Genomic DNA, 23,398 nt, shown 5'->3' on the forward strand with positions numbered 1-23,398 from the left:
GTTCTATCCAAACATTGCCAACCGCCAGTACAAAAGAAATACTATCGCACTTTCCATTTTATGGACCTCATCCCAGTTTCTGTCAGACATTTACGTGATGGTCTCACTCCGGAGGAACCAGGGTTGGAGGTGCCACTGGACTCCACTGCTGAAACCCATGAGGTGGCAGGCTCTCTCATGTTCACTGGCACCGGGGAAGGTTTCACCCGTCCAACCTCGGAACAAATGCACTGTGGACTCAGAAATGCCAACTGGGCATCAAGAAAATGAGCAGTTTCTAACAGCATATTTTTGTATAGTTTAATAAACAGCCTTTAAAATGTGACTGCTACTGCTTATGCTTGAAGTTTCTGTGTTTGCGTTTCTGTCCCTCCGAGTCACTGGTCGTCTTCCTGTTCCTGTTCCTGTTCTTCACGTTGTGCGTTTCGTAGTAGCGGACGCCAACTCTCTTGGATTTCTGCTGCCGCTCTGCTCGTCGCCGCTATAAAAGAAGGCAAGCCGTTCAAACTCTGAAAGCCAGCCACCTGGCCCCGTTCCTGAGCCCCGTCCCCACACTCCCTCCACAACTACTAGACACAGTCAGTGCTAACAACGAGGGAGGTTTCAGCTCCCAGACCCACGTTTACACTTCCACTCTGATTTGTGACGACTCCAACTTACAGACGCAATTGATCCAGCCCTCATCCAATGCTTGGCTCTTTTCTACTGCACTCCTGACATGTGGTCCCCTGGTCAGAGGCTAAACACTTCTCAAGTTCTTTACCTCCCAAGAGGGCCCGCTCGGGCTCTGAAGAGCCCAGTTACAAAGCTAACTTCACAGGGAGCAGTGATCTGTCTGCCTAGTAACAGCTCTGCTCATCATGTGTCATTTCCTTGGGACCACATAAAACCCAAGAACTCTTCCAGACGATAGGCTACATTTGAGGACAACGGTCAGGAACCCCTAAACCATAAGACACGAACTCAAGACCTTCATCCATTGGGTCAATTTTTGACCCTATTTAACTGCCCTCAACTAGGTCACTTAGGACTGGGGTTCCTTGAACTCAACTCTAGACCCCAAGTTTCAGAAAGAGCGCATCTCAAGAACTGGGTTCCTCCTCTTTACTTTCCACACCTGGATGACATTTAAGACCAAAAACACATACTTCCTTAGATGTGAGCGTCTTGCAAGTTTTATTTGAACGCTGCTCCTCTTCCCTGTGTGCCTTCCTCTTCTTTCCTTTTTTGGCAGGTGCTAGAGACATAGAACACACACAAACAAACAGGAATTTTTTATTCAAAACGTGTCTGTGAGTCCTGAAGTGGGAACGAGCTTGGCATGTTGGAAGAAGGAAGGCCAGAGTGAATGGAGCCTGGTGAGCAGAACGCAGAGTAAAGCGCAATGAGGAAGGGAGGGTGCCAGGCCCGGAGGGGCCTCGCGGGCCGCAGCAGGGTGTGCATTTATGACATGAAAACACCTCCTTGATTTAGAAGCTGTTGGTCCAATAGAGTAAATGCATGAACCACCCTGTCTACTGCAAAAAATAAAATCTGTCTGAAGACCTTTAATTATAAGGCTAAAATGTACACTGTTTAGAGGAAGTTTCCTGAATTCCCAATTTAATCCTAAGAAATGTGCAGAATAGCTCGCTCTCTCGCCCCCTCCATGTGGCTTGGTGAAGGGGTCTCCAGGCCGCTTTAAGAGGCTCTCGCCATGCAGTTTTGAGAAGGAGAGGAGATCCATGCGGTTTGCAGGAAGAAGGCAGTTTCCAAGGAGGCTGAGAATCCAGGCGGTTCTGCATTGAGAGCTGGAGGGCACCACAGCACAGAAAGGCCCTCCCCAATCAGAACTGAGTGATTGACAGCTGCTGGTAAAGCTGAACTGTGTTTGGGAAGTAGGGAAACGGTTTCTCTAACTTTTCTAAAACTGGCCAGGTTTGGTAGGGGGGAGGCAAGGATATGTGTTTATGGGTGTTTTAAAGAACATAAGACTTAACAACAGAAATCCGCAAATAACTAAATCTATATAACTGTTAAATAAACAATTCTTTTTCTTTTCACTAAAAAAAAAAAAAAAAAAGTGCAGAATAAAAAGTGGTTAATCCAATTTGTATAATATGTAAGATTGCGGGATCCAGGTAATCTGCCAAATGTAAATAATTGTGTGGGTAATAAAAAAAAATAAAAATAAAAATAAAAAAAATAAAAAAATAAAAATTGTGTGGATAATGATGGTACGAGATAATCTGGAAATGAAGCTTGGATTTCCCAAAGATGTGAATCACATCTAAATGATTTAATAATTTAACTCTACCTGCATCTTCCACATCTTCTTCAGCTGTTCTTTGCTCTTCAGATTTGGCAAAAATCTTTTCACTTAGTCCCTTGGATATCCTGAAACAGAAAAGCAACATAATGAGGCTGTCCATCATTGCCCTCCACCGCCCAAGTGATGTGCTGACTGGTGACGGCCTGGCAGATTTAAGACAGCCCACACCTCTGCCCATAGCCCCGCTGCTGGCAGACAACAACACCCGACTGTTCTTGCAGCTCCCCAGGCATATCTAAAAGACAACAATGAAGCTTCTCATATTTTAGGGAGCTGAATTTTTTTAAATACAATATATCGGCTCTTTTCAAAAATGGGGGCAATACCCCGTAGATTCCCCCACCCTTGTAAATATTATCACTCCAATATTCATGGCAAGTTTCTTGGAAAGAATGGAGCAAACTGCAATTCATGAGGCAATGAAAACTTTACCTGACTGCTGAAAACTTTTTCGCTTTGGCTCTGTTTAAAAACTTCTGATATTTGGCGATCTTCTCATCCAGGGCTTTAATAGCTGCCTTCGTGTCATTTTCCATGTGCTCTTTCTGGGATTCTGGGTCATACTCTTCCTCACTGTCCCCTTGCTGTTCCTGTTCCTCCTTCTCCTCCTCCTCTGCAGAAGAGTTCTCCAGCTCTTCGTCGATATCTGACATCTCCAAAGGAACCAGGTCATCCCCAGAAAACTCAGGCACGACGTTGATTTTGCCGAAGTTCTGCCGAACCCGCGCGAGGATCTGCTGCATCTCTGAGTTGGTGTCACAGTGACTGCCCTCTCCTTTTTCCTTCTCAGTGACAGAGTGTAACTCTTCACCTACAACTTCTGTGATTTTCTCTTCTGGGTTGTTCTGGGTTGTTTCTGTGGCAGCTTCCAGAGATGATGAGGATGGAATCTATTCAGGGCAGAAAGGGTTGGGGAGAGAAATGGAATCAGAAAATAAAAACTGAATCTCTGAATTTATACCTTGCTCTCAAATGAGGCAGTCCTCTTCTCAGGACTAAGGGGGAGCACTGAAAACACCCGAATTTGAGCCATATCACTAACCTACTGTAAACCAATGTGCATTAAACTCAGAACTCAGCACTGCAGATCAAAGGACTACATCTGCAGTTCCAAAGGAAGAGCCAACTCTGAGAGTATTTAATCATGACAGCCAGTCACCTGTTGACTGTTAGGTAAGATTCGCTGCACCTTCCTGAGGATTGTAGGAATGGGGGGTGTAGAGAAAAACACATTCAAAACTCTCCCACACACAACTACATAAGAATGAGGCAGCGGTCGTTAGGAAGTGCTGGGTGCTGAGGAGAGGCCCTGGGAGGCAGCTGGAAGGAGGGGTGCGAGGAGGAGGGAGGAAGACGTGAAAATGACATTAGACAACGACACAAAGACGCGCAGGTGCCAGGCTCGATACTGGTGCTTCACAGATGTCGTATTTTATTCTCGCAACTGAAACTCAGAGAACTTATACTGCCCCCACCCCCCAAAAAAATTGCTCAATAAGTTAGGAATCCATAATATTCCGGAAATTAAATGTATATGCATTTGTGTACATTTTTCTAGTCATGTGATTTTTTTTATACCTTTTGGATTCTCATGGGCTCTTCTACCACCACTGAAAAAAAAAAAAAATGACAAGAATCACAGAGTAGGAGGAACTAATTGTCTAAACTTAGTGACTAGACATGGAGGAAGAATTCAGGATAACGCCACTGTTTCCACACAGGATCACCAGGGCAGTGATGGACTCCCTCAGACCCAGCAGCTCCCTAAGACCAGCCGTGGCTTCCGGCCACATCACCCTCCCCTTCCCCAACATGGTCCAGCCCCACAACTTCTGTCAGAACTACAGGCACATCAAGCATTCTCCCGCCTCAGGGCCTTCGAGTGCTGTGCTCCCTTTGCCTAGAATCTTCTCCTCCTAAGACCTACGTATGGCTCCTGCCTCACTGAAGGTCTCTGCTAAAGGGCCACCTCCTCAGAGGCCATCCCCGATCACAGCACATACACTAGCACTCCTGTCTACAAGCCCCTTACCCAGGGTCAGTTCTCCTCACTGCAATCAATCCTTCCGACAGGTGTTTCTGTTTTCTGCCTGTCTCCGTGTAGTATAATAAAAATACCTATTTGGTCTTTGACTCTAGCTAGGTCTGGGCAGAAGAGCTCCAAAAATCCTTGGATTTTCTGAGTCAAGACAAGGGTGGCCTTTGTTATTCATAAAAGCCCCTTCCCACCACCCCGGGCTATTTGCTGTGGAGATGCCTCACGGTGAGGCCTCTTCAGCTTGGAGGCTGGTCAAGCCCAAGCTGTTCATTAGAGGGCTGGAGACTGAGCTCAACCACACCTATGTAATGAAAGCTCCATGAAACCCCGGAAGCTTTTGCGCTGGTGAACACACTGATATGCCAGAAGGGCAGTGTGTCTGGGGAGAGCATGAAGCCCCGTGCCAACACCCCCATTCCTGTCCCATGCATGTCTTCATTTGTAAACCGGTAATCTAAGTCAAGTACTTTTTCTGAGTTCCACTGAGTTGCTATAGCACATTATAAACCTGGGAACCACTTATTTTTTCTTTATTTATTTAGACATGGGAAGGGAGAGAGAAAGAGAGGGAGAGAAACATTGATAGACTGCCTCCCATATGCACACCAACCGGGGACCAAACCTGCAACCCAGGCACGTGCCTGCTGAGGAATCAAACCGCTTTGCAGTATGACGCCCAATCAACTGAGCCACACCAATTAGGGTGGGAACCCTTGGATTTGTAGTCAGTAGGGCAGAAGTGGGGATAGCCTGGGAACCCCATCTGCAGCTGGCATCTGAAGTGGGGACAGTCCTGAGGGCCTGAGACCTTAGCCTGTGGGGTCTGCCTCTGGGAGTTAAGTGTCAGAGAACTGCAGAACTGAGCCCTCTTTTCTCAAGGCCCCAAAGACAGGCATTTGAAATTGATCTTTTGTCATACATCTACTTTCCGGTCTCCAAATGTCACCTGCCAACAAGGTCATGGCGATGGCAATCTGGGTTGGGAGACGCTACAGCTGAAGCGCCTACCCTGTATGGGAGTAATCGAGATACCACACCTAGCTCAGTAACCATGCTTTCCAAAGGGGGGCCCATCTGTCCTTACCTGGGGGCCTGCGGGGGGCTCTGCGTTGGGTGGCTTGACAAAGAAAGGAATGCGGCCCCTCTGCCAGTCATTGAGAACCATCTTGCCCACAGTCTGCAAGTCGGGCTCACCGCCCTGAAACGTCACAGAAAGACTCCCAATTAAATTCGAAGAACAAAACCACCCCCAGTTTGGAGGCACATCAGCTCGCCAAGTTGCTCATCACCATTTACATGTCACCAGGTTTCATGCTGCCTACACAGCAGACAAGAAACAGTTCAGGCCACATACACACGTGCCTGCAGGATGTCCCAGTCTAAAATCTCACGGACCCCGGCTCACCTTCAGTAACTTCCCAGTCCGGAAAGCCAGCTTCTCAAGAAAGTCTTCAGCATTCTCCCAAGAGTCAATCCTGTACGTCTTGCTGATGTATTCTGGTTTTGCCCGTTCAAGGACAGCACCAACGTGGTCTTCGGGAGTCTTGATTTTTTCAACTTGAACCTAGATATTAACGGGAAAGCTCTTGCTTACAAATTCGATTATGGAAGCAGGGAAGTTCCCAGCGTTGTTTGTAACAATATCTAAAAAAAGATTTCAAAACCACACAGCAGCAGGCCTGGCAGGAGCCTGTCTCCAGGGTGGACAGACGTGGTCGGCTGGAAGGAGTGCTGCTAAAAGTCGGCCACAGCCACGATGCGCAGGACTCAGCTCTAATCCCAGTTCACCACGGACTAACTGAGTGGCTTCCGCAAGCAGTTGAAACTTGGAATGCTTCGTGCTACTCACTTGCAGGAATGGTTAGAAGCCTGCCAACCCCAGGACCCAAAGAGAGCGGAACAGCCTGGGAGAGGAGGGGAGGAATGTGCACAGGATGTATCACCAGCAATGCTGGTTAAGGTTAAGTGGAACCAGTTAAAGGTTTTTCAGTCGTATTCAGAAACAAGTGAGGAAATGACCTGAGTTCCAAAATGACTCAACCCATGAACCCACGAAGATGAATTACCACTGAACATAAACAGGCCCCGCTTCCCTTCGGATCCCGTGTGTAAACGACAAACTCTTTTGTGCGATGATATTAACCAGATATGTGCATGATTCCACTAACTCATCCAACAGGCTTTAGGGGAATGGAGAGGCCGCTCTGTTTAGCATCTGCTCAGACAGGTTGACCCCAGACTGTCTCCTGAAGGAGTGAAAAGCAAAGGAATCCAGTGTTCCCCACAGAACACTTCCCCTGAAAGGCAAATCAAGAGCCCACAAGGACCAGAGTACTCACCACACCTTTCAGCACAATGTCTGTCTCCGAGTCCTCAGAGGGGTACACCACCCCTGGACAGTCGATGAGGAATATACGACGCATCAAGGTGATATACTGCCAGACCTGAGACAGAAGAAAGCCGGAGACATCCCGGTCAAACATAAGAAGTCTAATTCTGCAACCCCCAGATGTTCACGACAGAGAAGGGGGTAGGAGGAGTCCAAGGGAAGCCACCTGCTGAGTAAATAATTAAGCTGCAAAGTCTCTCCTCTCCTTGCCCCATGCACAAGGCACTTCACTGAGTATGAACTATAGCTTCCATCAGCTAAGAGTCTATAACTACAATGCAGAGGTAGGACCCTCATCTAGTACTGTGCAATAACATCCACTAAGCCTTTCCCTAATTTTTTAAAGTACTTTTGGAAGCTCCCAAAATATTCTGTGTTCCAGGGTATGACCCCCCAATGCCAGAACCTACCCAGTGTTGAGCTTTCTTTCTTTCTTAACCCATCAGGTATTCTTGAGTTAGCTTTGTTCATCAAAGCAAAAGATTGCAGTGACAATTTAAAACAGACTTAAATATGAATGGTACTTACCAAATCATGCCAAAGCCACACAGTGGCATACAAAGTATTCTTAGTCTTATGAAAACGGGCAGAGACCACTCTGTTACATTCTAAACTATTATGCTGAGACTAACCCTTCAATGGCAGTCTTCACTCAAGAGAAGCAGATAGAAATCTCCACGTCCTAAATAATCACCCTCCGTGGGAATAAAACACTTGGAAGTAAGAAAGACCCCCTCAAACCAGACATACCTTTGTTTCACCTGCAATGGGGGCCACGCTGCAAACTTTCTTGGAGCGCAGTGTGTTTATCACAGAGCTCTTGCCAACATTTGGATAGCCAATGAACCCGACGCTGATCTGCTTCTTGTCAGTGTGCAACTGTTCAAAACAAGAATACACACTACATACACAGAGCCATGGAAATCCCTTTGGTCAAACAGGTTGTATTACTTCGCTAACATAAAGGCTACACTGCAAAACTGTTGCTAGAACTTGATTTAAAGCATATACACACACCACCTATGTAGCCTGAGCCAGCTGGATACATATACTCATTAATAAATCAGAGGTGAGTCATTTCCTCGGTCATCATGCATGTGAAATTGTTCTTGAATGTTTTAAGGTTAAAAGTATGTAGGTCAAGAAACAAAGAAAGAAACAATTTGTTAGTCATCAGTTTAGAAGAACACCAATCACTGATAAAATGTCTTCAGGGAAGAGAACCTTAGCAGATGTGCCAACTGTCAATCCCGTGTCCTATCCCTCCTCTTCGCTGCACAATACATTTTGCATTTTCATTGCCAAAAAGAAATGAAGAACACAGAGCTCAAGAAGAGGGTCTCCAAATGGATGGGGACTTCTGATCAAAGATGGTGAAGTGAACATTCATGCCTACCTCACTCCTTCCCCAAACCCTACTAGAATGACAGCAATGGGAGTTAACACATATAAACCCATAGAACCAAACATACAAAACCAAAGAATGAGCTGGAGAAGAATCAATAAAAACTAACATGTGATATTAACAAAATAGTAGCAACCAAAAAGTAGTATCTGCCCTGGCTGGTGTGGCTCAGGGGATTGAGTGCCAGCCTGCAAACGCAAAGGGTCACTAATTCGATTCCTGGTCAGGGCACTGCCTGGGTTGTGGGCCAGACCGCCGTTGGGGGAACGCAAGAGGCAACCTATCAATGTCTCTCATACATTGGTGCTTCTTTCCCTTTCTTCTGCCCTTCTCCTCCCTCTAAACAAATAAAAGAAACCTTTAAAAAGTAGTATCTAACTTGGCACACTACGAAATATGAAAACTAAGTGGCTACAAAGGAAGAAAAACTAAAAATCCAGTAAAATTAAGTGTCAATGAAGCACAAAAGCCCTCGGAAATTAGCAACATAGATAGCTCTAAGGCTGCACAGAATCCTGGGAGATGAGTGGAAACTGTGTAGGAACAGCCAACTCTCCACCCCTCCCCCAGGCATCACAGACACACAACTCCGGCCCCAAGCCTGCGGAGAGAATGATTTTTTTGAAACACTGCATTTCTGAAAAGATCTTTAATTTTAAGACCTCAAAGGGACCCTAGATTTAGAGTTAATAGTGGCTGAAAGCAAGTGTTCCCAAAGTGACTAACAACAGCCTAAGTATTGAACAGTGAGACCCTTGGGCCCTTACTCTTGCTGAGTTTCCAGAACCCTGGCCAGGCTTATCCACCCCTGAGCTGGAGACTGGAAAACATCTTTCTGGGCAAACTCACAGGCCCAGGAGTAAAAAACTACAGACACTGACATCCAGGGTGTCCTTCAAAGAAATACTGGGTGTCTGGCTGGCATGGCTCAGTGGATTGAGCTCCAGCCTGCAAACCAAAGGGTCACTGGTTCAATTCCCAGTCAGGCCATATGCCTGGGTTGCAGGCTGGGTTCCCTGTTAGGGGGTGCATGAGAGGTAACCACACATTAATGTTTCTCTCCCTCCCTTTGCCTCTAAAAATAAGTAAATAAAATATATTTAAAGAAAATACTGGGTGTCTATCCAATCAACCCACAATAAAGTCTATCATTCAATGCCCTCCCCCCAATAAAACTCTATCGCCTATTTTTTTTAGTGACTCAGTCTTAGATATAAATGGAGAGCCAAGAATAATCAGACCTTTGAAGTGTGAGTGTAGCAGAAAAGACAGAAATCTAACACACACAAAAACTGGGAGGAAACAGTCAATGCAGGGAGAGAGAAACATTTCAGAACAACACTATCACTCTCAGAGAGAGAGATGATATTCCATCTGTGAAAAAGGAAGAGGCTGTAAAAGGGAGCAGAACAATTCGGAGTTAAACAACAGCTCTCAGGGATTAAAAATTAAAAGTGAGAGACAAAATAAATTTTGCAATAGAACAGTTAGATGATCAAAGTCAAGAAATTGCCTAGAAAATAAGGCAAAATGTCATAAATATATTGAAATTAAAAGTTTATAAAAAAAAAAAACCCTCAAAAATTAAACCAGGAGGTAAAACCAAATTCCTGAATGAGAACACCCATGGGGGGTGGGGAGGGTTTCTAAGAAATAACATAGGACAATATCAGACTGAAAGTCCCATCCAATGTCTAGCTCACTGAATAATAAAGACCCATCTTAAAGCACATCACTGTGAAATTTCAGATTGGGAATTAAAAAAAAAAGAAAAAAATCCTGAATATATGTTCCATCAAAAGGAAGGAGCAATTAAGAATGGAGACCCAGCCCTGGCTGGTGTGGCTCAGCAGATTGAGCGCCAGCCTGTAAACCAAAAGGTTGCTGGTTCGAATTCTGGTGGGGGCACATGCCTGGGTTGCAGGCCAGGTCCCCAGTTGGGGGTGTGTGAGAGGCAATCGATCAATGTTTCTCTCTCACATCGTTTCTCTCCCTCTCTTTCTCCCTCCCTACCACTCACTCTATAAAAGTAAATAAATTCTTTTAAAAAAGAAAAAAGAAAGAAAGAAAAGACCCAATGAACAAGGAATCGAACACAGGAAAACAATGCTGGGAATTCTTGGGATGATGGTGGAAGTGCCAGGAGGAAGACCCCGCGGCGAGCCAGGGAGCAGTCGTGCCACTGGAAGGGAGGTGCCCAGACATTCTGAAAAGTCCCGCTGCACCGGGGGATTTGGTGGGCCAGTAACAAATAAAAGAGAGTAAATTAACATCAGGGAAAACAGGAGGTTTTATTAGAAAGCAATGATAATCACAGCACTGTGTGGATCAGCTGCAACTGATGTTTTACGTCATAATGCTGTAAACACTGAATTTAACCGAACATATAATGATACAGGGAGAACAGAGGGAAAGGAAGTATATGTGGAGGGCGGGTAGCTGTACGAAACCTAATCCTCATTTTCCATCACAGTAACGTAAATACCTAAGACGGGGCAGAGGGGAGGGGGCATGGCAGAGATCAAGAAACAGACTGGTAAGCATATATTAAAAATATGTCAGAAAATAACAGAAGTAAAAGGCTAGGAGTAGGAAGTGTTTGCCCCTGGGAAGTTGGGAAGGGTGAGACAGAGAACATGTGTCTTTTGTTAGAAGCCAGGTAGAATTAATTAAATACACAAAGCTGCAGGTACAGAACTTGAGGCTTTGAGGACATTTGCTAGGGTGATCTGGTTTCAGGGCTTCCCTGCAGAACTCACATCTGACAGGATCTGAAACTGGAGTTTGGCAGGGTGCCTTCCAGGCCGAGGGGACAGAGGAAGTACGGCAGGCCTTGAAAGCCCAGGGCAGAAAACACACATGGGGGAGGTGGGTGGTGGCAGCGGGGGTGGGGGTGGGGGTGGGGGTGGGGGTGGGGGTGGTGTGGTGTGTGTGTGTGTGTGTGTGTGTGTGTGTGTGTGTGTGTGTGTATGTGTGTGTGTGTGTTCGTGTGTGTTCGTGTTCCATCGAGCAGTGGCTGGGCCATGAGGTGCCACAGATACGGCAGAAAGGGTCAGGGATGGGAGTCAAGGCTGACCTAGAAAATATTTCAGAATCCCTTATAATCCTGAGACTCTAGGTTTTTACATCTGTAGAACCCACGTTTCTCCTTATCAAGATGTGGGAAGTGAGGTTTGTAGCTTCCAACACACTGGCAAGAGAAATTAACGTAAACCTACAGCTAGCCACACAACCGGAGAGACCGATCAGGTCTGAATACCTTTCCAAACTGCCGCAGAAGCTGAATAAACGCTCCTTTGCCGAAGGGGTTAGTAAGGCTCGCATGGAAAGCAAGTGTTGGATAATCCTGGGAGAGGACAGCAACCCATCGTTTCTAAAGAGGGGAAAGAAAAGATGTTGGTAAATTGTAATTTGTTTATTTACAATACAGGAAGAATCAGCGCTTGAATTACAGGATTGTGCTTCAAAAATACAGCTGTCTATGGAAAATGTTAGCTATAACTCTTTGAAATGTTTTTTTCAAGTGTGACAGTTAATGCTTTGTCTTTTGTCTTCTAAATATAAAACAGTATTCCCCCAACGCCTTCATTGCTACTAAATGCGATTAATGTAACATGATGTGAAACAGGCCAAGGGCTGGGCAGCCACCTCCCTCTGAAGGGGCATACGTCACGCGTCCCGTGGGCGCTGCAGCTGTCTGGTTACCCGCCATCAGAGGATAAACAGTAACTGCCCAGTCAGTGAAGCACATTTTAGTTGCGTTTTCAATGAGAACATTTCAGTGACTACAATCTCAGGAGTGCAATACTTTAACTAATGTCCCAAGGCCTAGAAACCATGCAACTAATTAACTGACGGCACTCAAAGCTCACATGAATTGAGTGGCCTCGGAAGTCTGTTTTGCATCAGCAGCTGTACTTACTGTTGCCCAGGTTGGAACAAGGTCACATTTGTTAAGAACAAAAATGAGATGTTTCCAGGGTTTTTCTTTTTTCAAGTAAGTCTCAATGTGAGGGGAACGGGTACCCATTGGATCTCTAGCATCAAGAACTTGAATTACAACATCTGATGAATCTATCACCTGCAAATTCAAAGAGGCAAAGATGATTTGCTATCGTACAAGGGTAAAATGACCAAGGGCTGACATTTAAGGGAACCCAGGAAAATAAAACAATAGCAGTAACTTCAGAGCAGTTTTATGAGAATTAGATGTAGACAACTCCAAAGCCCAGTGACCAGAATTCAAGTTCTTTTTCACCCCTGAAACTTGTCAAATTTCAAATAGGAAAACCAGCTTAGATGAAACCCATCTTATTTCATGATTACACGTGTTATTGCATGGAATCATTTACTTTTTAAGACTTCTAAGAGTTTCTACTGTTATAGGTTTTGTGTATTTCACAAAAAACTAAGAAATTTAGTTTGCTTTCATGATACTAGTTTCCTATTATGTTACTATTTAATTACACAACTATGCTCAAAGGCCTCTGTTACTGAAAATAGGACTAGTGTGTGGACATATAATTCAGGCAGCTGACAAGCACTGGCCCAGGACTCAGGAGACACAGACTTCCAATAACCAGTTGGGTAAGGTAGTCAAACTTCCTAGACTTGTGTTCTCTCTGTGAAACGCAAGGCCTGGACTAAGTAAATTAAAATTTCTCATGCAGCTCCAACCATGCATGGCAACTCTAAACAGGATTAGCATTCTAGCAAGTAATCCAAAGAAACACTGACAATATATGGATGTATACAAGGCAGCTGTTACTATGATACGAGTAATAAAACAATGCAGTTATCTAGTGCAATAGTGCTATGTGCATGGCTACCTTGATCCTGGTTTCTTTGCGGAAGAGGATGGAATGGGCGGCAGAGCTTGTACGTTTTCTGACAGAGCTTCAATATATCAAAATCCATTTGCTCACATAAGACTGTGCAAGCCAAAGAATTAAAAGTCTTACCTTGTAGAGCTCACCCCATATTCTTTTGGACTGTCCCTTTTTATATATCTCCTCTTGTGCTTCAGTTCTAAAGAAGAAAGCACCCAAAGTGAGCAACTGAAATACTATAAAGATTCAAAAGCTATTTTAGGGAAAGTCAACCATACAACAAAGGAAAAGAGCATCAAAACTAGTTGCAGATGGACCAAAAACAAACCTAATTTTAAAAGTGACTCTACCCAAATGCCCATGAACAGATGAATGAATTTTTTTTTAAAGTGCACATTATTCAGTAATTAAAAAAATGAAGTGCTGATCAGTGCTACAGCATGGATGACCCCGAGGACATTACACAACTATTGTATGACTACACTTACATGAAGTATTGCTCCTAAGAGCAGTCAAACGCATGAGAGACAGAAAGTAGAGTGAATGGCGGCTGCCAGGGCCCAGGGAGAAGGAGAATGGGGAGTTATTGTTTAATAGGTACAGAATTCCAGTTTGGGATGATGTGAAAAACTCTGGAGGTGGATAATGGCGATGATTTCATAATCATATGAATGTACTTAATGCCAGCGAATTATAGAAAGGTTAAAGTGGAACATTTTATGATACGTGTATTTTATAATAACTTTTTTTTTTTAAAAAGCAAGTGTAATTAGGCAATATGTTGGAGAATTATGAAGAGGAACTGGCAGGACATGAACCATAATCTACACTCCACCACTCCTGTATCAAGTGGATTTTTTCTGATTAGGTTGAGAATCTGTTTATTGTCTTTGAAACAAAAAGTTACCTACTGTACCTTTTGGAGGAAGACAAACTTCAAATCAGAGGAGGAACACAAAGCCAACTACAAAGTCCAAATCATTTTAAGGATAAAGGACCCAGCCGCCTCTTCTGGCTGGGCCTCAGAGGGCTTGACATCACTCTGGGAGGCCCAGAGCTCAGTGCAGGCTGAGGACAGCGCTGAGGGGCATCACTGCAGCCAAGGGACAGCGGCTCTGTGCTAAGGCACTTGAGAGCCACAAGAGAAAGCAGGGGACTATCTGGCACTGTGCAGGGAAACTAAGCCAGTGACCCCAGAAATGGAGGGTAACGTGGCAGCTGCTCATTACCACACGCAATCTTTGATATGGTGATTTCCCCATGAGAATTTATCCCTGGGTAACGACTAAGGACTGAGAAAGGTTTGGTCACAATGTTTTACTCTTACGTTATTTGCAAGGGGGAAAACTATACACAGTGTAAACATCCAGGAGTGGGACCGGCCATAACAAACACTGCTCAGACATTAAATATTGTGTTGCTGTTAATACATTTAGAAAAAGTATTAAAATAAAAGGCAAGTTAAAATACAGTATTAAGGTATTATAGTCATGAATAAAAACTGTAAGACATATTTAGAAGTATATAACCTTCTTTGAGAATATGATAAATGTATGGACCCCGTCTCTTCCCACCTCCCTAAAACAATACGAAACTAAAAACAACAATACCCCACCACCTTTATACATATACATAAATCTTCAAAGGGTCACAGAAACCCTCAATGACCATCCACGAATCCCCCGGTGGTCCTGATCTTCACAATGCTTGACACAGGTTGGGCTTATGAGTTCTTATTTTTGGTTGCATTTCAACTTTAACTATATTTCCTAATTTGCCCGTGAGAGAATATACTGCTCTTATAATGAAGAAGAAAGCATTATTATTTTTACTTTGGGGATGAAGAAAGAGACCTACAGTAAACAAGCCGCCTTATTCAGTCTGGTCCCAATTTCACTAATTTTTCTAGTCTAAGAAAAGAGGATAACTCTGCGTCCATGAGTTAAATCACTGAGCTTTGCGTAGACAAAATAAGCGTAGAGAAAATGTCTTGCTGTGGAGAGCAAATGATGAGACCTGTGTGAATTTTAAAACTGTACCTCACACCTGTGTCTTCAGTTACCAAATCACGATCCTTGTCCCGGTCATAGCTCTCAGTGGACATTTCTGCATTTTCTACAAGAGACTGCATGTCACTTGCAAATAAATTTGGTCGCTTCCTCTGTGACTTAGGGCCAAATGTAGCTTCGAAGCTCTTGGTATCAAGAATGTGCACCTTTGAGTTCTAAAGAGAAAGGAGAATTACTGGTAAAACTAAGGGAAGTACTGAGAAAATGCAAAAAATTATAAACCTAAAGGCTTTCTGCCTTTATTCTTCTAACAGTCATGCCACACCAAAATATACATGGATACATCCTGATTTCAAATCAGAAATACTTAAACAGCAAAAGCACTTGTTCCTGTATTCTGAAGTCTGTAAGCTTTTTTGCATAAATACAAAAGTAATACAAACAGAGCAAATATGAATAGTTGCCAAAAACTCTGCTTTATTTCATTTATCATAAACTTCAGTCAAATGTAATTAAGGCTACAGTGCTGAAAATTAACTTATCTTTTTTGACCATATTTTTGGGGGGGGGGGCTTTCAAACAAATGCATAAAATTTGCCAAATTCACAGATATTGTCAAGAACAATCATACACAATCTGTGTGTTTTTTTTAAAACAACTGTAAATGCCAACTTTTTCTTAGAAGTTCATTTCTTTCACGGCTAAAAGGAATTGCTTGTTTTGTAAGACGCATTTTAGTTTCAGATAACATTTTCCCTAATTTAGGTAACGTTTTTATTAAATGCACATGGAATGTCTTCAGATGAAAAACATCTAGCGAAAGTCCGAAATAATAGTTTAGATGTGATAAAAGGAACTTGATACTAACTAGAACTTGATGTGACTGTAAAGAAGTTACGGGCATAGGAATTTTTGAAACCGGATAAAAGTCAGAGTTTGAGTTAGGATCTATCACGTAACAGAATGCTAACAGCCGGCTGAGACTATCCTCAGAAAAAACAAAACAAAACACACCACTCTCTGCCCCACAGTACAAGCTCCTCTGTAAGCACCGGCTACTAAACACAGATGACAGGACAACCCAGAGGCTTCTGAACTTTAACAGCCCCCTTCTAATTCCTGAAGACCCTTAAGCTGGTATCATTTTCTCAAATCCCCTAACCCATCTCTTAGTTAAGTTTTACTTGCTACCTTCCAACAAGGGAACATTCCCAAGCACAGATGTGTTTACACTGGAAAAATTACAATTAAAATTATCCTCTAAAATCTTCTAAATAACCTAAGATACAGCACCCATGAATTTATGTATATAAATCTGTATGTTAGTAATGCACAGTACATAATGAAGCACACATACGAATTAAGTTAGTGCTTTTAATGTATTGCTGCAGAAATATCATTATAATGCACATTTAACTGAATGTGCAAATGTTAAAACTATCTGACTCCACTATTCAGCAATCTCCAAATTAGATTTAAAAAAAGAAAAAGATTTTATTTATTTTTAGAGGGACAGGGAGAGGGAGAGAAACATCCATGATGTGCAAGAAAAACATGGACTGACTGCTTCGCACACATCCCCAACCGGGAACCTGGCCCACAACCTAGGCATGTGCCCTGACCATGAATCGAACCAGCAACCTCTCAGTTCACTGGCCAACACTGAATCCACTGAGCCACAGCAGCCAGGGCCAAATTAGATTTTATAACGAGTAGTAGGCATCATGCTAAAATAGAATAGGTAAAGTTTCTGGAGGCCAAAGCAGAACACTCATCAATTACTCTGAGTAGCTATCTGCATCGAAATATAAGCTGACTGCTATAGCTGCAGAGCCTTCATTTCTACACATCTGATAGTTAAGTATACTGGGTTCTGGAAGCAGTGAACTGGAATAGGCTACAAATCAATAAGTCCATAATAGAACCTCTCTGTTCTTCTCATAAACAGGATTCAATAGTTTGTTGAAAGATGGCTTTAGGGAGAAGAGACGAAGAGAACAAGGGAAATGAGCAACTTGTCTGGGGTTCATGAATTACACTCATGTGTTTCTCTGAAAGAAAACAGTCATTCCACTAATAGGTGCCATTCTTCTAGCCTGTCATAAAACAAAGCGTAATTGATAAAACCTGAGGCAATAACCAGGCCTTGGTTTTTATTTTGTTCTGCAAGTAAACACTTTTCTTTGAACTGTTAATCCATGTATGCATGTCAATGTTTTCTTCCCCTCCTCATACTGGAACTGAAGCTTATGCACTGGCTCCATTTCTGGGAATTATTATTCAATGCAAGTAAAAATGTGAAGGAAAACATTAGGCCATTTCTTTAGTTCTGTGCAAAACTCATTCCACTCAAGCCCGATTCAGTCCTTACTACACTTTGAACTTCAGTGATTAGCAACTTATCTGACCAGCATCCTTTTCCTTTAGCTCAAAGGGATCTCCAAGGATCTCACAGAAGCTGTAAGTACCCACCACCAAAGGGCTCCCTCCTACTGACCCAATCCTACTTCTACGTTTCCCCAAAGTCTGATGGAATTACTGCTTAAACAAGTTTGCCTACCAAAAAAAAAAAAAAAGGAAAAACAGCATTAGCAATAGCTATGATCTACTTAACTCTGATGAGGAAGCAGGCCGTGTGCTCACTCTGTGCCCAGAGTTTTACCAATGTCCCACCTGCATCGTCACCTGAGGAGGTGGGTTATCTTGACTTCACAGCCGGGGAAGGGAAAGCTCAGAGGAATGTAATGAAGGCCATAGGAAGGGGTAGAGCAAAGATGAAAATCCAGGTCTGCCTCCAAAGCCAGCACTTTGGTCAGCATGCTACTGAACGTCCCTGACCCAATGCGATTCATACTACAGGTGAGACCCCTGGACAGGTGAGACCCCTGGCACAGGTGCAGAGTTCTCATCAGCACTGCATTCCAGTCACTATCCTCTACAGAAAAACAAGAGACCAACATGATAGAGGATTTGCGAGGCATTTGCTAAAGAAACCCCATTACCAGGGACGCCTCTATCTTACGTGAGGCCGGATCCGATCGTGGAGGAGAGACATGGGTAACTTGCTTTGCTTCATGACAACTTTGTATGGATCCTTCATAACTATATCCATTTCCTCTTGAAATTTTTGTAGTGATGACTGCTTGATCACACGTGTGTTTCCTGGTTTATGAAAGAATGCTGCCATTTAATAACAACTCCTTCTTGCTTCTGCGTCCATCTCCCCAATGACACAGTGCGGTAATTTTAAAATTGCCCTTGCTCACCCAAACACCTGATCCATCCATCCATGAAGCCATTTTCAAACTTAAAAGAGGAAAAAGACAAAAACAAGAAAACTGCCTCTTCTGCACTGACTATACTGTGAACTCATCTACCAATGCAGACACACGGGGGTTTCAATAGTTTTCCAAGCCCAATTTCCTGACTGGACGAAACTGGAAAAATAAACATCACTGACTGGAACTCAGACTTTGACAAATGTCCTACTTCCTGTTAGATCTAGCAAAGAAATTTGGAGCCAATCACAGCTGATCTGTTGGTATACATAGGGAATCCTGAAGCACAGAACCTAAGAGTCAGCTGCTGTTTTTAGGATTACAAGGGTTTGAAGGGACTAGTAAATGAACCAATAAATCCACGTAAGGGAACCATAAAGGTATGTATCACTACCTGGAGAACATCTTGTAAGTGAGAGACCCCAAAGAATGCATTCCATTAAGCAGCATGTCGCAGCACAAATGCAGACCTCAAGATGCTGATGACGCCAGCGGTTAATGCTTATGCTGTACTCACTACTTGCTAGGCACGACACTCAGCACTTGATGCGGGTTTACTCATTTAGTTGCACAATGGTTCTATGAGATAGGCACTATTTTTATCTTCACTTTAAAGATGAGGAAATTGATGAACAAACGGTTAATGTGCCCAAGGTCACAGAAACAGCAGAATCCAGGGGATTCAAAAGCAGGTGGTCTAGATCTAGAGTCACAGTACTTAGCCAACATGCTGAAGGCCCCTCTGTGGAGTTTCCTTTGATGCTTTTCTGTGCCGCAGTTTCCTGGGGGTATCCCATAAAAGATGGAAGAGATATTCACAGGCAGCTGCCAAGTGCCCCTAAGCAGAGAGGTCAAACACCAGACAAACAAAGGGGTGCAAGCACCTGGCATGCCCACACAGCAGCAGTGGCTATGGAAGCAGGAAAGCCCCAATTGTAAGGAAGGTGACTTTCCAAAGGAAGCCCTGGGAAGGACCAACAATGAGATCCTTTCACTGTCATTCCGTTCAAATATAACCCATCTCAGAGGAACTTCAGGCCAATGCACTCACTCTTTAAGCAAAAGCCCAAACACACCCACAGGCATCTCTCCAACAGTAACCTCTCCAAGTGACCATAAATGACGAAATGAGTTTTAAGGTCTATGAATGCTGGTCATCAGGGGCGGTCTTATCTGTTTAAGAGGGTCACTTACAGCAATGAGCTCTTTTCAAAAAGAAGTTATTTATGAAATCTACCACCTCTACTTGTCTGTGCTCTTTTTCCACCATGGGTACTTTTATTTCATTCCTTTCTAATAACAATCCTTGATAGTTCCACTCACCCCAAAACTCCTGCCTTTTAGACACCTGAACATCCCACCCTTTTCCATACAGCACACCTTTTGTAGAGCAAAAGTAACAGAGGGCAATACTCACCAAACCATTTAATATTTGGCTCCACTCTCGCCACTGTGCCAGAAGCCACCGTTGATTGATACTGCAGAGGCTTAATCACTTTACCACGACTGTTCCTAAATTGAGGAAATTAACAGACTTTGGTTGAGGACAGAAGAAAGGCAACAGCAAAGTTTGGTTTACAGAATACCCTTTCCATCAAAAGGACCTTTTCTTTTCTTTTTTGGTTTTAAATAATCATGAAATACAGATTTCAGTAAACAAAAAGCATTTCTACATTTGAAACAGATTGCCCAAAGCCATTTAACCTCTTGCAACAGAGCACATAATGATTTCTGCTAAATGAATAACAAATAATGCCGATGTTTAAAAATCTGTTTACTGTTTCTTGCTTTAAAAACAAAACCCACATACTCGAGTTTTTTAGGTAATTATTTAAAGGCTGCTTTATACGGATTTTAAGTTGAGGGTGATTTATGCTGGAACTCAAAATTCTAAAACAAACTACAGAGTAGGTGACCAAGGCAAATTAAGTTAATTGACGTTTGTGTTTTAGACTCATCTTTTAGAACGGATAAAGAATCTAATTACCAAACCAATTAAGGCCAGCAAGCAAAATGCCACACTCAGCAAGTCCCTGTGGTAGAGGCTGCCTCAGCAGAACTTAGGGCTGTGATGAGTTTTCAAGGGCCATGATGTTGGGATCTAAAGTTCGGCATTAAAAAGCAAGTTTTCTGGCAGCTTTTACAACTACAGTCCTATATGCTTTGTGAAAAACTAGATTTCTACCTGACAGATATTTCACTTCGAGATTAACATGCCACTCATGCTGGCTGAGGCTGTGAGGAACAAGACTTCTAACTGCTGGAGGATACTGTGACACAATCATTTCATCACGCACTACCCTTACCTTGAACCAAAACTTCACAATTCATCACAACACCTATGTAAAACAATATTTGAAAATACACTACTCCGGCCCTGGCCAGGTGGCTCAGTTGGTTGGAGCATCATCCCCGTGCCTCCAAAAGGTAGCAGGTCTGCCCCCCATTCGGGGCGCATATGGGAGGCAACCGATCGATGTTTCTCTCTCACCCCCCTTTCTCTCTCTCAAATCAATAAATATATCCTCAGGCGAGGATTTAAAAAAAGAAGAAAATACACTACTCCTATTTAGGGAAAGTGGGGGTGGGACTACCAAATGGGTCTCAGCTACAAGTCAAGGGCATGGAGGAAAGGGGAAGGAATGACAGTGCCCAGTGCTCACCTGCGCTCCTTCTGCCTGTACATATTCAGGCGCCGAATTGTGGCCCGGTCCCTCATGTTTTGGCCTCCTGCTCCTTGCACTCGATCTAGGAAGCACAGAAGTAGGTTGCACACTATTAGATAACCAACATGTTTAAGTATGAACACTGTTTCAAACATGCCAATTAGTTCAGAGTAGACAGGCTGACACCTCACTGCAAAATCTCTACTTTCTCCATATGTTATTCCAATGAAGTTATTATTCCTGGAACTACATGGTATGACAAAGCTGACCTAATCTTTGATCCTCAATAGGATTACACTTGATAATGATCATGGTTAATATTTTTGAGCATTAATTATGGCACTGTACTATCCACATCATAGGCATTGTCTCGTGTAGTCCATACAATAATCCTATAAAAATGGACACATTATCCCCATTCTTCCCTGGCTGGTTTGGCTCCGTGGATTGAGCGTCGGCCTGCGAGCTAAGTGTCGCTGGTTCGATCTTCCAGTCAGGGCACATCAGAGAAGGAAAACTCTGACTCCAAAAAACCTCCGCTGCCTTGCGGCATACCTCTTCAGGGGAAAGGCTAAGGGAGTAAACCCCGACAGAAAATCCGGAGCCGGAGTCCCTAAGGCGGTTTGACGTTGTAGTCAACACCGGCAACTCCTGCGGCGCACCTGAAGCCAAGCTGTATTGACTCGTCTTTCCCTTGGACCCTTCAGCTGCGAAGAGGGGGGGGGTCTGCTACATGGGCAACAGCAGACCCTCCATATCACCCTGCCCAGGCTCTGTAGCTTCAGCTTCACTGGAGAGGACACCCCAGCGTCATCGCAAGATGTCGATTCAACACGGGAGGAGACAGATACCGTGTCACTCCCGAGTCGGACTGCACAGCCATTCTCGGCGGTGCAGATAGACTCTTAAGAAGCTACACCATCGTCTCTCGAGACGGACGGCTGCCGACGACGATCCCCATTCTGCAGGCTAAGAAACTGATGCATGGTGGTCAAATACCTTGCCCAAGGTCACACAGTTCCTAAGTGGCAAAGCCACAATTTGAACAAAAGCTTTTAACTTCTAGGACACCTACCTCTGGGTCTCAGTTTAACAGAAACTGAGTGTCTGCTACATGCAAGGTGCCATGGAGACTACAATTTTGATGTGTTCCTAATGTACCAGTTTCCTAACTTTCTACTATTTGATTCTAATTTGAGCCACAGTTAGTAGTTCTTGCTTTACGTCTCAGAGAGAATGAGAAGAACAAATAACCATGGTAATACGAGCCTCATTTCTTATTTTGGTATCCCTTCAAAGCGCCTGTCTACTCCTGAAGTGATGTAGCAGAAAACAGGCTAAAATCACAGTACCGGCAGCCTTACTGCTCATTAACTGTACTAATTGTAACAAGCCACTTCCCCTATTTGGGCTCAGTGTCTTCGCCTATAACATCATGATCTCTAAGGACCTTTTTAGGTCTCGCATTCTAAGATTCCAGTATACACAAACTGAGTAACTTACCAGCAATCCAGAGAAAACACTCAACATGAAAATCATCAAAAACTTTAAATCATATATAAAAACAAAGTCTTAGTAACTAAATCAATGAAAGGGACTCCTCGAAGTCTATCTTGTTCATCCTATTGGAGGAACCTCCGCAAAACTCATACACATCTCCAAAAACATTGTTATGTATTTATCTGTAGGATTTTGTCTGAGCTTTACCACGTGGGATGACTCCCAAGAGCTAAACCTACAATCCCTTTCTCATTTAAATGGTTAAAGATTAGGTGGGAGGCAAATGTGGCCAAGTATAAAAAGCCAGCTGGGTTGGTCTACACTTTTAATCTGACTTTATCTAATTTACTTCTGGAAATTCCTTGAGCTGGAAAGGTGGAATCATAGAAAACGGAAATATACTGGGGGAGGGGCTTCAACGCCTCATCCTCGCAGGTGCACAAGAAGAGGTGAAGTTTTAACTGTCCCTTCCAACTGACAGCTTCCCAGTCTCTGCACCTCACAACCGGAGTCGCCCCACGGCTGCCAGCCTGAGTGTTCCCTTCCCCGACTTTAGACCTAGGGCCCACACATAGCCCTGACAGGCGTGCAAGACGTCAGCACTCCACAACGCCTCCGAAAGTAGAAAACACTTTCTCACTCCCCAGTAGCCACTCAGCTCGAAGTCACGCCAGGCAATACCATCCGGGTGTCCCCACCCCACCCCCGCCCTCTCTGTCTCCTCCAAGCCCTCCCCTCAAGCTTCCTCCAAGCTCCACCCTCCGCGCGCCCCGCTGCCAGTACCGACCGGGGTTTGTGCTGGCCGTAGACGGGTTGATGGTGCTCCGTCCTTTGAACTTGGGCTTCACCATCTTGCCGACGGGTCGAGGACTGGAGGGCTAGGTTAGGCCCACCGCGGGTAAACGAGCTCGTAACTTCCCAAACTCCGCCGAAGTGACCCGCGTGAACTACTCTAGACCACGTGTGCAAGTCC

General features: G+C 43.9%; 1 protein-coding gene across 1 annotated transcript; it reads right to left on the reverse strand.

Moving 5' to 3' along the window:
• Window positions 1-286: 286 nt before the first annotated feature.
• GNL2 (G protein nucleolar 2) lies at window positions 287-23,398 on the reverse strand. Its single transcript, XM_090269137.1, has 16 exons — window positions 23,213-23,398; window positions 20,923-21,007; window positions 19,677-19,771; window positions 18,004-18,143; window positions 15,012-15,196; window positions 13,105-13,171; window positions 12,066-12,224; window positions 11,403-11,516; window positions 7,489-7,617; window positions 6,689-6,793; window positions 5,755-5,913; window positions 5,434-5,547; window positions 2,744-3,201; window positions 2,297-2,376; window positions 1,149-1,237; window positions 287-481 (listed from the first exon to the last, which is right to left on the reverse strand). Exons 1-16 carry the CDS (start codon window positions 23,274-23,276, stop codon window positions 329-331), a joined length of 2,196 nt encoding a protein of 731 aa, XP_090125263.1. The 5' UTR covers window positions 23,277-23,398; the 3' UTR covers window positions 287-328.

This window comes from Furipterus horrens, unplaced genomic scaffold (assembly GCF_987537825.1).
Source record: "Furipterus horrens unplaced genomic scaffold, mFurHor1.1.pri manual_scaffold_3, whole genome shotgun sequence".
NCBI lineage: Eukaryota > Metazoa > Chordata > Mammalia > Chiroptera > Furipteridae > Furipterus > Furipterus horrens.